Raw genomic sequence first — 12,813 nt, 5'->3', positions numbered from 1 at the left:
GCATAAGAACTTCTGTCATCACATCCTTTATGTTTCCAGTAAGTACCTCAAAAATAACAAACAAAACATGGTTAAGGAACTTCTGGACATTGAAATTTCAATGAAAAACTAGTTCCTCTGTGTCATGCTCTGTTATATTGACAGTAAAAATTATATGTTGATTAAAAAAAATAATTACAGGAATGGAGGATGTGCATTTTCACATGATGTTACACAGCTACGTGAGCGTGGATAAATACGTGAGTCCAAATCACCATTTTGCAGTAATTTTTGCCGTGTTCCTCAAAAGCAGGTTATTCAGAGCAAGAGATTAGATTTCCTCTAACAATACTTTTCCTCCTGTAGTTTCCTGAGTATGTTTGTTTTACAAGACCAAAGTGATAAATTCAGTACTAAGAAAGCTTTTCATATCTCTTTTTGTTTATATCCCCATTATTTACACTGTCCAATTAAAGGCTAATGAAATCATTACCTTGAGCAAGTAAGCAATTACAACAACCCAAGTCCAAAATTTGTGCAAATACTTAGTAATACTGATAGATATCATTCTGCCTGGAATGTTCTTGGGAAGTAGTAAAAAAAAAAAAAAAAAAAAGGAAAAACTAAGAATTCTAAGAATTCTAAGAATTCCTCCACACCAGAAATGTAACAAATGACCTTCACTGCTGTAGGTACAACAATGGAAAGCTATTTGCTTTTTTTTTTTTTTTTTTTTTTTCTTAAGCTGAGAACAGCAGTGGCCTGTACTTCAAAGTCTGCAGAGAATAAACTGGTTTTATCTGCTAAATTTCAGATCACTTAGATGCAAGGTGCAAGTAAGACCAGCACATTATAAATAGATCTCTTCCTAGTGGCTGTTCTATTAATCAGTATAGATGTTAGAAAAACAGGAATATCATATTTGGAACAGAAAGAAATTGGATTCGTGGTAAAGCAGACCCACATAGTTACTGATTCTCTAAAATTCTTACTTTAGTAGAGATAAATACAGATCATACCAGAGCATCCAGATAGACATTTGTCCATTGGACTTGTTTGGCTTGCTCTCCAGCTAAAACCATTGGTCTTCCCAAAACATCCAGATATTCCTGTTAAAAAGTGTAATGAACTCATCAGAAGGCAATAATTAGATCAAAAAGCACAAGCTATATTAAAATCAACAATAATTAAATAATAAAAATTAAAATATCAGGGGAAAAAAGGAAATAAAAAGTCACCATTATTACAGGAGAAGCATTTATTTACTTCTTAAAAATTGTACCACAAAATAATTAAGTCTTCACTTTGCAGTATTTACTGAAGAGGTAATTCCTGTATTCCATTCCCAGTCACACAGACCTTACACACTCTTAACCACCACTCTTTTTCCACACACTGAGAATTACAACTATTTTTATTTAATTGCTAATGACATAAAGAAGTTGCAAGCAGATTACAGAACCATCAACCCAGAAGAAAGAGTGGACAATGGAGGGTGAGTGGTGTAACATCTGGGTATGTTAAGTTCCTAGAGCAACAATTTGTGTAACTTCGATTGGAATAACAAAAAATCAGAATTATAAAACCTCTTTTTACTGTCTTTCTTCAGTTTGCGAGTATGGCTAAAGCTGGTGATCTTATGAGATGTCAGGTTTCTGGACTTATTTGGGAGTAGATGCCATCAAACTTTTTTCAGTCATCAACTTTTTCTACTTGTCTGATCTTATTAGAGATATGTCTTGCCAGACACTGTCTGGAAGAGTTTAACAGAATCAAAGGGTTCTTATTCAAGCCAAAAAAGGATTCTTATTTTCTGCCAAAAAATGTCATTCCTGGCCTTGGAAGGACAAAGAACTGCTGCGATATTTCTCTGCTGTTCTGGACATGCGAGTATCTGGACTTTCAGACAACTGAAAAGAATAATTGTTCTTTTACACTGTCCATCTTCAGTTTGGAATTCATAATATAATCTCAGAGTCCTGTGCCTTTGTTTATCTACCTGCAAGTCTGCTAACATGCTCCTACATCCTTTTTGAAGGAAAGAAGTACAATCTCTTCTGAAAGGGTTGGATCCATCCAGGTACCTCTCCTATAAAGCAGGATTGTGGTGCAGCATCCACATGAGTTCAGATGCTCTAGCAGGGCTATCCCCTCACATACATCCACAGCAGTGACAAAAACCCTCTGGGTCATGCAGAAAGCATGGCAGAAGGTGAACTGTGAATGCCTAGACACTTCATTAAAAATTACTGGTTTTATAGAACTTTATCATAAAATTGCTGTCGTGTCTCAGCATCAGAGTTTGAGGGACCATGTAAAACTTGGAGGAAAGCTGAGCCAGAAGCTCAGTCCTTGTGCAGAGGCCTGAAGGACACAGAGCACTTCAGACACTCCATGGTGTGCCTGTGGTCAGCCTGCTTTCGAGAAGGTGAGTGACCAGTGCTGTGACCAGGACATGAGCTGCTCTGGGCTAGGGTAACAGGGATAATGTTTGAAACTCTTTCTCTGCAACCGCTTAAAATAAAAAGTAGAACATTTTAAGAGAATAATCCCTTTAATGTAGAAGAAAGCCTCAATTTTTTATATTTTCTTAATGTGGTGTATCTTAAAATTTAATTGTTTTTAGCAGAGGTGAAGAGCAAACATGTCCAAGAACATATATTACTCCACTTTCTGTGTGTTAAAACTGCATCTGGATTTGGGCAACTCACTTACCTGGGTGTTTATTCTTATGGCTCCAATAGATGGGATTTCATAATAATAACCTAAAATTTGAAACAGAAACAATGCCATTTTACCACAAAAGATTGCTGGCCTCTTAATCTTGAGGAATATCATTTAGCTAATAATTTCTAGTCTAAATTCTATTAGAATTATTATGAATGAAATACTTTTTAGTAGATGCCACCACAATGCATGGCCATATGATGGGTCACCATGTAATTCAGACCAAGGTAGTGATTCTTAAGTAATGACAGTTATAATTTGCTTCTTTTGGCTGTTTTGTTTAAGGCTGAGTTTGTACTCACGAAATCCCAGTTAATATGATGTGCAAGTATATTTAATGTTTATTTTAATATGCTGCGACGGCAACATAATTATAGGCTGAATGCATATAGGAATGTAAAAATAGCTATGGTCTGCCACAAGATTGAATTTATAGTATAAAAATATAAGGCACTCTGTAGAATGAAAAAAAGCTAATGGGTATTTCTGCTACACAGAGAATGCACATCAGAAATGTCTTTATTTAGCACTGATTTTATTGCTCATTTGTTTGAATTAAAAATATTTAAAATACTGTCCATGTAATAAGACTGAAGCCAGGCCCTGAGATCCATCTACAGTCAAAGAAATTTTTAAGTCAGATTGGAAGGAAGAGGCAGAGAATTAGAGAGGTAAACTATTGATATTAGTAATTTCCTTTGCTGTATGCAAAATCTTTTAATTTAGGAAAAAGTAAATAAAACTGCTTCCTTGGATGTGCAAACAAATAATCACAGGAATTTTGTACAGAAGATTACAATCATTCTGCTTCAATAATAAGATGACATAGGTGGTTATGCTTTAAACCAGCTGGTCCTCATTTCTTTTAAAACAATGGAGGTCACATGCACACAGTATTTTGAGATACAAAGATGTTAGTTAAAAAAAAAAACCTGTTCAAAACATAAATGTCAATTTTGTGTTATCTGACAATAAAATCTGCTCTTCATGGAGATGTAGTATCTTCTGCATGACTTGTCAACATGCTGAGGGTTTCATGAGGTTGTGACACATATGTATGCTATTCACCCAGGCTATGGATTCTTCTAGTTTGTTTTGTTTGGTTGTTTTTTCTTTTCTTTTTTTTTTTTTTCTTTCCCTGTATCTATGCCTTTCTCTTGTTTTTGCTTTCTGTTACTCTTCTGCCTGAGCATATCTTTATCTCCTTCCCTGCAAGTCCTAATTTTCAAGACCCTTTGTAATCCAGCTCACCTCTCACCTCTTGCTTCTCACCAATTTGTAAAATAGTTTTACATTTTCATTCAGGCCTGAAAATTGCTGTATTTAAAAAATAAGCAAATGTTTGATAAATTATGTATTTTCTACTTATCTCTGTTTGTTTCTATTATTTCTTTTCTATTTTCTGCTATATCTCTACATCTTATGCTTTGTTGAACTATACTATATTTGAGACTGGAGTTTATCACATGCCTAAAATGTTTCTGAGTATATTTTTCAAGTAAAAATTTCATGTAGAAAACATTCTGTTTCCTTACTTTCACCTTTTTTACTTTTTCTTTTTGTCCTACATAAAGAAAACAGAATGAAAGTAGAAAATACAAGAAGCTCTCAAAAACTAAGAAATCATAGCAAGAATAATTTTGATATTTTCATTGAAGAAAGGAAAAAAAAATTAAGTATCTTATCCCTTGTAAGTTTTGGAAAAATCCAGAAAGAAATGTAACCAGCCAACTAACCAAACAAAACTCCCTTTGTCCAGACCACTTAATTTAAACCAGCTTTGACTAATTTCTTATCTGTCATCAGTTCCAACTTTACATAGATGGCTGTTACAACAAATATTCTCAAAACTGAACCATAATGGCTTATTATTATAAAAACTACTGTGGTATTTTTCATACAATATGAAGTTTTAAATAAAGTAATAAAGAAATAAATATACCAGCTTCTCGTTTACATGTGATTTTTTCACGTATATATTATGTAAGAAATTAACTTTTAAAATTTTGATAACAAATATAATAAACTTAAAAACCAAGCTGAAAAATCTGCTGTTTTTAGAGAATAAACATATCACCTATCCAAAGCTCTAGTGAAGATCAGTTTAAAAGACAGACACGGTACCTTTATTTTCACAGGCCATCCACTGTATGGGTCCTTTGTCATAATTATGTTGGCCAACAGAAAATGTGAACACACGTACCTGTACAAGTGAAAAACCAATGCATGTAACAACTATTTATCATTTATTAGTTGTGACCTCAAGTGAATGATACCTGGATTTTTCATAAATTTGAATAAATAAGAACACTATGAATTCTCCAGTTTTTGTATCCATAAAAGATATGAGAGATGTAAAAAAAAAAAAGATTATGGTATTTTGTGTACTCCTATTATTTCTTCCATGATGTAGAATCAAGAAGAATGCTCTTTCACACAACCTTCATACTTTAGAAGTCTTACATCGGTGATTGTTCATCAAGTATTTTATTTTTAGATTCTAAGTTCTAGGGTGGTAATTATAATTCTTCAGTTCTTGTTAAATTAGTTGACAAAACATATCAATATTAGATGCTTACCAATGGCTTAAAAAGAATATATGTGTGGCTGTAGAATTCCAAGCAATGCAAACCAGGACTTTTTAGGATTCAAAATACAAAATTTTCAGATACTACAAAAAACAATTTCGCTTTTTGCTCAGACTTGGTCTTCTTTATGTAAAACACTAAATTAGTTCAACAGACTTCAACTTCCATACAAAGGTTAAGATTCTGATTTTTCACCTTAAGCTCTTGATATTCATTTAAGTTGTGGGGTTTTTCAGCAAAATTATATTATTTTTACACAATGCTATACTCTAATCTGTCTCAGCAACTGTAAGGAGTTTTGGTTTCAGAAGAATTTGCCAAAATATCTTCAAGTTTTGGACTGAAAACAGACTTTTCAGCTGAAATGATTTTCCATGCAAATTTTCTGATTTGAATGAGAAAAATTTAAAACCAAAACCTGGTATTGCTTTAAAAATATTATATACTTACCAGATAGACAGAAAAATTAGAAATACTATTTTTCAGTTTCTAGCCAAACATTTTGCTCTAAATTTGAGTGCTTCTGTTAAAAGCTGGGAAAAGTGTTTTCCCAACAGTTTTAATGAACTGCTCACTATATTCATGTCTCTCTGTTCAAGAGTCAGACACTTTTCCTTTTTAAGCATCTCTTTCTATATTGATCTTTAACTTTACCACTTCAATGTACAAATCATAAACCACAATTTGAAATCAGAATGAAAATTCCTTTCTATAGATTGGATGCTTCAAATGAAAATATATTACAAATAATTTGCATGCAGGCTGTGAGTAAGCAGTAAGGTAATGTTTTTGTTAAATATTACACTCTAAATTTGCAGAGACTCCTTGTAAACAACTGATCATTGCTAAGTTTGTTATATGACTATTTATAAAAACTGTTACCATATTATTTAGCATGTGCAATTAGTACCCAAATCTTCACTTCCAAAATAGGAAAAAAGAAAAAAAAATGGTGTGATATAATCAGAATTCAAGTATTAACCAAGAGCTGTAGGAATGGCTTCACATCATCCATCAGCAGGTAGCAAATGGTGAAACTTTATTAGTGTTGACCCCTGTATGCAAGAAGGGCAAACAAGGCTTTGTGCTGGATGCCATTTTTAATTAATAATATATTTTGATTTGCTTTATCCAACCCCTTTGTTTGTGCAGTTAAAAGGAGAATTAAAGCAACTGATTTAAGTGCTTGTTTTATAGTTGAAGACTACTCCATAGAGGGTCATTCCCCAATAATTATTCATGCCAATTACATTTCTGGTTACACAGACAGGTATAGCAATGATTATGCCTCCATTATGGTAATTTTTTTTCCTCATAGTTCATATTGATAAAGACAGATAAAAAATACCTTCTATTACCATGAAAATATCAGTATTGACAGTGCAAAAATGACTTTACCTGGCATGTTTACATCTCATTTATTAATACTGTACCACATTTGCCATTCCCCTTTTATTCTTGACATCTTTAAAAAGAATGACAGCTATAATTCTTCTAATAGATCTTTCTTCTTCTACTTAATTAACATCTATTTTTTCCTTTTCTGATTATCACCATGTTATTTTATATTGGCACCTCTCAGCTCACAAGGTCCCTGCCTCCTGTATTCCTGTTCTGTTTGAATTCACACTGCTCCCAGTCCATTGTCCACTAAATACTTGATTCAGAATAGATTCTTCTCAAAAACTATGGAAAAACCCCACTGATGGTCACTAATTAGATACTTGAGAGACCTGATGTTTCTTTTGGATTAAAAGCTACCAAGTCATGTGGGTTCTCTTGTGTGTGCAGAAAACATATGAGTCAATTAGACTGGACTGTCTCGCATTTGATCTCAAATGTAAAAATGAAACACTGAATTGGATTCAAGTTGCGAAATGCTGTATAATTTAGGGAAAAACAGCAGTGTGTTAAATCTGCAACAAATCTATAAAGAATTTAGAATTTAAATTATTGACAACAAGCAGGAGACAATATATCTGATTTACTGTTCCTTGGATAATTAACAGAGATAAAGAACTGCAATGAAAATTGGAGATTTTAATTGTTACTTGGTTTGGCAAGAGGGTGGGATATTCAAAAGAGTATTCTTTTTCCTATTGCCTCATCTGGAATTGAGTAGGATGACAGACCAGCTGGAAAAATGAGTCAGCAAGTCAAATTAAACAAGCCAATTTTAGAAAAAAAAAAAAAAAAGCTCTCTGCTAAATTTTCTGTGACAGGACCCAGTCAGCCAAAGTACTGAGATGTACTTTTCTATATGTTTTCCTTATCTCTCCAAAGAAGACAATAGGCTATTGATTAAAAAAAAACCAAACACCAAAAAAACCACCAAAAAAACCAACCCTCCTCTCCCCCCAAAAAACACAAAAAACCAAAACCCCCAAACATTTAATTATTTTTTCATAGGAAATTTATGACTAAGAATAATTTAGGCAACTAGATCAGGCACAATGGGTATGAGCACCTCTCCCTTTGCCTGTCCTTTAAGCTTGGCTTCAACCAAGTGGGTTTCGAGTTGAAGCAAACTGCCAAGTAGTCTTTGATGCCCAGAAGTTGTTTTCCATCACCACTGGTTATTGCTTCTCTCTGCAGCCTCTTGGGTCTGTGTAAACTGCAGTTTCTGGGTGGTTTTGCCATGACATTTCCTCTCCACCACCCTCACTAGGGGATGGATGGACATTTGTGCTCCCCAACCCATTTCCTCGGGAAAGGGCAGCCTTGGCTCAAGGCAAATCTATTTATTCTCTTCATAAAGAAACATAAGTTCCAAGGCAGTAAAATTAATGGAAAAATTAGATAAACAAATACGAGCTGTCATGCTTTCTGATTTTCAATGGAACTATTAAAAGCAAAGTTCTTCTAGAAAATTTCAACCCCTAGATTTGAGCAGAACTAGAGATGGGCACCAGCCTGCCCTGACAGCCCATCCAGGCACTGTCTTGAAAATGTTCTGAAATAGAGAAGTCCTAACTTTTAGCAAAGGAGTTGAAAACGAATCCTCTGCATTTTCCTCACTGAGACTAACCTTAGAGAGAGAGAAAAAAAAAAATCTTTGTTATAATAATTTACAGTATATAGAGGACTATACTAATTAGCAACAAATGTGAGTGGCACAGGCTGCCCAGTGAGGTTGTAAATTTGCCTCCCTGGAGGTTTTAAACACCAGACTGGATTTGGCCCTGAGCAACCTGGCCTGATCTTAGACCTGATATTGAACTAGAGACCTCTGCAAGTCACTTGCAACCTGGCTTATCCTAGGAACCTGTGAAGGACAGCAAAGGAATATATGCAAAAATCCAACTCCTAAACAGAGCAAATAACAGATAGAAAAGAATTCTACAAAAACAGAGGAAGATGTACTTTATTGAAGAAAATATAATTGTAGAATTATAAAATTAATTTCCTATTTGTTTGCATTTCTTTCTGGTGGAATAAGATCATAAGCACCAAGGTGAATAAAAAATTTTGACTGCTACAGATTTTTTGGGACAATGGCACTCAAGAGAGTTGTGGTGAAGACAAAAATGAAGGGGTATCTATGAAAAGGCTGCTTTCCCTACAGATCTCATTTGCTCTTTATGTATTCTATTTCTTCATTTTGGTATTGGACTAAACTTAAGACAGATTAAATTAAATGCTTCCTTTGGGTATATCATGTTATGAGTATTACAAAAAATTAAGTCTGGACTGAAGTTAATTCAAAGGGGTAATTAAACACAATGCACTTGCTATTTAGGGTACTGACTGTATGTGTAGACAATGTAGATTCCTTGAATCACTGAATGTTTTGGCTGGAAGAGAAATTAAAGGTCATCTCATTCTAACTCCCCTGTTTGGCCTAAAAGCACTGCACCCACTCTGCATACCCCTTAGAGTGGAAGAAATGCACATTTTCTGACAGATAAATTATTTGACTTGAATTCTGTGCTACTGGAATGAGAGAGCTCTCAATAATAATTTTTGTGCATCTCTTCACTCCTCTGTTTATGAAAAGATTAATTGACTTTTGGAGATATATATGTTTATTTTACCAGATACCAAGAGAGCTACACATTTAATTCACTTAGTTGGATTCTACTTCATGCAGGCAAGATGAATTCTGTCATTTTATGCCTAGCATGTAAAGAGTGCATCTCTCTGTACCACTAAATAAAAAAAACTGACTATGACCAAAAACTGAGCTCATCAAATCATTCAAATTTAGTTTTCATGACGGCTGTAAGATTTCAGAACATTTTACTCTGGCCTTTATAGCTGCAGGTAAAGATTCACAGATAATCATTTTTACTACAGGAAACTGTGATAAAGGGAAATAAATAATTCAGTAATTCCAGTATGACCCAGGGAATTATCTTTCCCAGTAATGGGTTTACAGATTATCAGAGATGAGGAAAAATTGTTTGCAGTTTATATTTAATAGGTACACTTCTGAAATAAAAGGACAACATAAGAAGCCTTGCATTCTGAATAAAACCATAAAACTGCTCTTCTATTTTCCATTATGCATTCTGTCTTCTAAATCCCTTGTAAGTATAGCTTGTAAATCACTTAGTCAGTTTTGTGTTTTGTGCTGTAGGCCATAGAGATGTTATGTAGTTTTCAAGCTGCCCCAGCTAAAACTGTGAATGCATTTTTTTCCTTACATTTTTACATCTGTGGACAGAAATTTGAAGATGGTTTTGGATTTTGCTGTGAATTAACTGAGAACAGAAGACATTTATGACTTATTTGAACTGAGAACAGAACTGCAGAGGACAATCTGAAAACACAATATACCAATAAGGAAACCACCTAGGATTAGCCAACAGGATGCACCAATCACAGAGAGTCACCTAAATTCTGGCTAATAATCTGTCATGCTGAACTTCTCAGTTCAGGACATCCAGGGACACCATCCTGAACTATTTAGGTTAGAGCTGTAAATGTAAAGCATTTTTTTTTTCTTCCTAGAAGAGAAATAGAAGTTCTGAGCTTAACAGCAGGGGCAAGACTCACAACTGTGTGCTAGAGGACAGTTTCAGGATCCCTTAAGCCAACTTTTATGCATTCTATAAAAGGGACATAACCCATTTTCCTTCTCAGGCCATGAGGGCAAGTGGCACAGTAGGGCTCACATCTCAATGGCCACACCACAGAGCCATCCTCCCTCCCTGCCCCATCTCAGGTCATCTCACTATAGGATTTTTTGGGAACATGCCCTAGCTCATGCTATCACTGAACTGAGCACTGACATTGCTAAAAAATTGAGTGCCACAGGCCAGGAGCCATTCTGTTGGGTCTGTTAACAGCAGCAAAACTGGATAACTGGACATTTCTGCAGCCTGCACCTTGGCCCTGGATCATTTATTGGTTTGGACAGAGCTGTCTGGTTCACTCCTGCAAGTAAGGCTGGTTTTCTTGTGATAGAGCCCTAAGGCCCAGCTTTTCAAAATTACTGGGACAGTGGTGCCACCAAACTTATAAATGAGAGTTTAGTGCTTGCACAAAAAGAGAGATGAGTTCATGATTCTCAGTTTGAGCACATTCTTAACTTCCCCAGCTTTGAATGCCAGGCTCAAGAAAGTTCAGAAGTTGGACATTCAGGCTTTTGTATGTAACTGTCAGGCTGCTGATGCATTTTGCAATTAATAGGAGACGGGAAAAAGAGGCAGAGATGACCTGAGCAGCAGGGAATGACACCTAGTCAGGTGCCAGAGTTCTGATGTTTGAAAGGTCTAGAACTCAGAAAGCAGAATTCACATTTTAATGTCAAATTAGGAAATAAAAGTAATGGCATCATACACCAGCAGATATGTACGAAGCTATATTTTTTTAGATTTATGAATAAATTTAGATCTTTCCCTTGCTGTGGGTACTCTCCAAAAATATGTGTAGACTTGGGGTAACTGAGAAGAAAAACCCACATGAGAAACAATGAGAAGGAGAATTTAGCTCTCAAATATTTAAATGCAAAGATAATTACAGTCTGGACATCTTTGAATTTTTAGCCATGAAGAAAGTATAAGACCATAGGATTTGAAAATCCATTTGACACTACTCAAGTGTTTCCATAAGTGACCCTCTATACTCTGATTCAGCAAGGCACATGACTGTGCAAGTGTCCCCTTGAAACCAAAGGAAAATCTTTTAACTGAGGCATGTATTTAAAGAAAAATAGAGCAGGTTCTTGGAAATACTATTTTAGACATTCATCCACAACAAATTATTTCTTCCAAACTTTCCATGTGTACTTGAAATCTTCCCTATCATTAATATCTTTCATTCACTACAATTAAACCTCAAACTTTAAACTGCAATGCTAGCTTATTAATTCATAGTCTAATTATAGTCTGTATAATTATAGCCTAATAACAAAAAGAAATAATGACACTCTAAAAATCAGCTCACATTACATTCTAATGCTAACCCTCCTTCTATCTTAAAATAAAAATTACACTTATTGCATATGAGGAGATTATTGGAGAATCTCACTTTCTTTGGATATATTTGGATATATATCAGCATATATCTATACTGATAACATGGGCTCCAAACCATTTAATGGTGTTAATATATTGAGAAAATACGATCAAGAGAACTCATGCATGGTGTAGTTGTAAGGAATCATTCTAGAAAAGTAATTAAAAACCGTTTTTTATATAAATTATACCTATTAGAATTATTAGAATTATACATGAATACGTTAACACACACATACAATGAAAGGTGCATATTCATGGAGGTTGTGACTGCCATAAATCCACTAAATATGTTTTGCTAATTACAAAGTGTTTCAAAAATGACAAAAGGGGTTATTTTTGTTGGTTTTTTTTTTTTTCCCTAGCTTGTTTCATTCCCTCACAAAGAAAATATATCTACATTAAAATGGGGATATTTTCTACTGCGGAATAATTGTCAGTAGTTATACTGAAAAATTTCAGAACTAACATTCTCACAGAACTAAAAACAATATACGAATTCAGTCTCACTGTTCTACAACTTCTTAGTGCCACCTTGTGGAACCACAGCACCTCATTCCCCACTCACAGAAGGGCTGATGTGCAGCGCCCCTTCCTCTGCTGCCACACAGCTGCAGGAATGAAACCCTAAATTCCCTGCTGACACCTGCTCGCCTACCCCTGCTAAACTGATCCTAATTAGACAGAATGGGCCACTGATTATGGGATTCTTTAATTCTTTACCTAGTTTAGACATAATCTTTGATGGGCCTGAAGTATCACAGGAGTACAAGCACAGTTTCATATGATCACAGTAACACAATGTTGGACTATTACATAATGATGAGGAAACAGTGTCCTCTGTACTGCAGAGTCTCCTCAAGTAAAATGAAGTTTTTGATCTCAACATTTTCTGGGTTTAGATATAAATCAGCTCTGTTTTATTAACTTTGTGTAATATATTGCTTAAGAACAGCAATAAGAAAGAGAAAGGCTGTACTCCCCAAACCACCAGTGGGATTTCACATTGATGTGCTTGAATTTTATGTTTGAGTCTATTTGCCCATGCCAACCCTCTC

General features: G+C 34.8%; 1 protein-coding gene across 8 annotated transcripts in view; it reads right to left on the bottom strand.

The window, feature by feature from the left end:
- Positions 1-12,813, bottom strand: part of CACNA2D1 (calcium voltage-gated channel auxiliary subunit alpha2delta 1) — a 364,493-nt gene that overhangs the window by 51,472 nt on the left and 300,208 nt on the right. For all 8 annotated transcript variants that reach the window (XM_074538787.1, XM_074538781.1, XM_074538782.1 and 5 more), the window contains exons 13-15: positions 4,831-4,909; positions 2,695-2,744; positions 999-1,088 (exon numbers count right to left, since the gene is read on the bottom strand). In XM_074538787.1, coding sequence (XP_074394888.1) covers positions 999-1,088; positions 2,695-2,744; positions 4,831-4,909 — 219 coding nt within the window. The remainder of the gene's footprint in view (positions 1-998; positions 1,089-2,694; positions 2,745-4,830; positions 4,910-12,813) is intronic.

This window comes from Zonotrichia albicollis, chromosome 4 (genome assembly GCF_047830755.1).
Source record: "Zonotrichia albicollis isolate bZonAlb1 chromosome 4, bZonAlb1.hap1, whole genome shotgun sequence".
NCBI classification, from domain to species: domain Eukaryota; kingdom Metazoa; phylum Chordata; class Aves; order Passeriformes; family Passerellidae; genus Zonotrichia; species Zonotrichia albicollis.
This window is presented reverse-complemented; position numbering and strand designations above follow the sequence as displayed.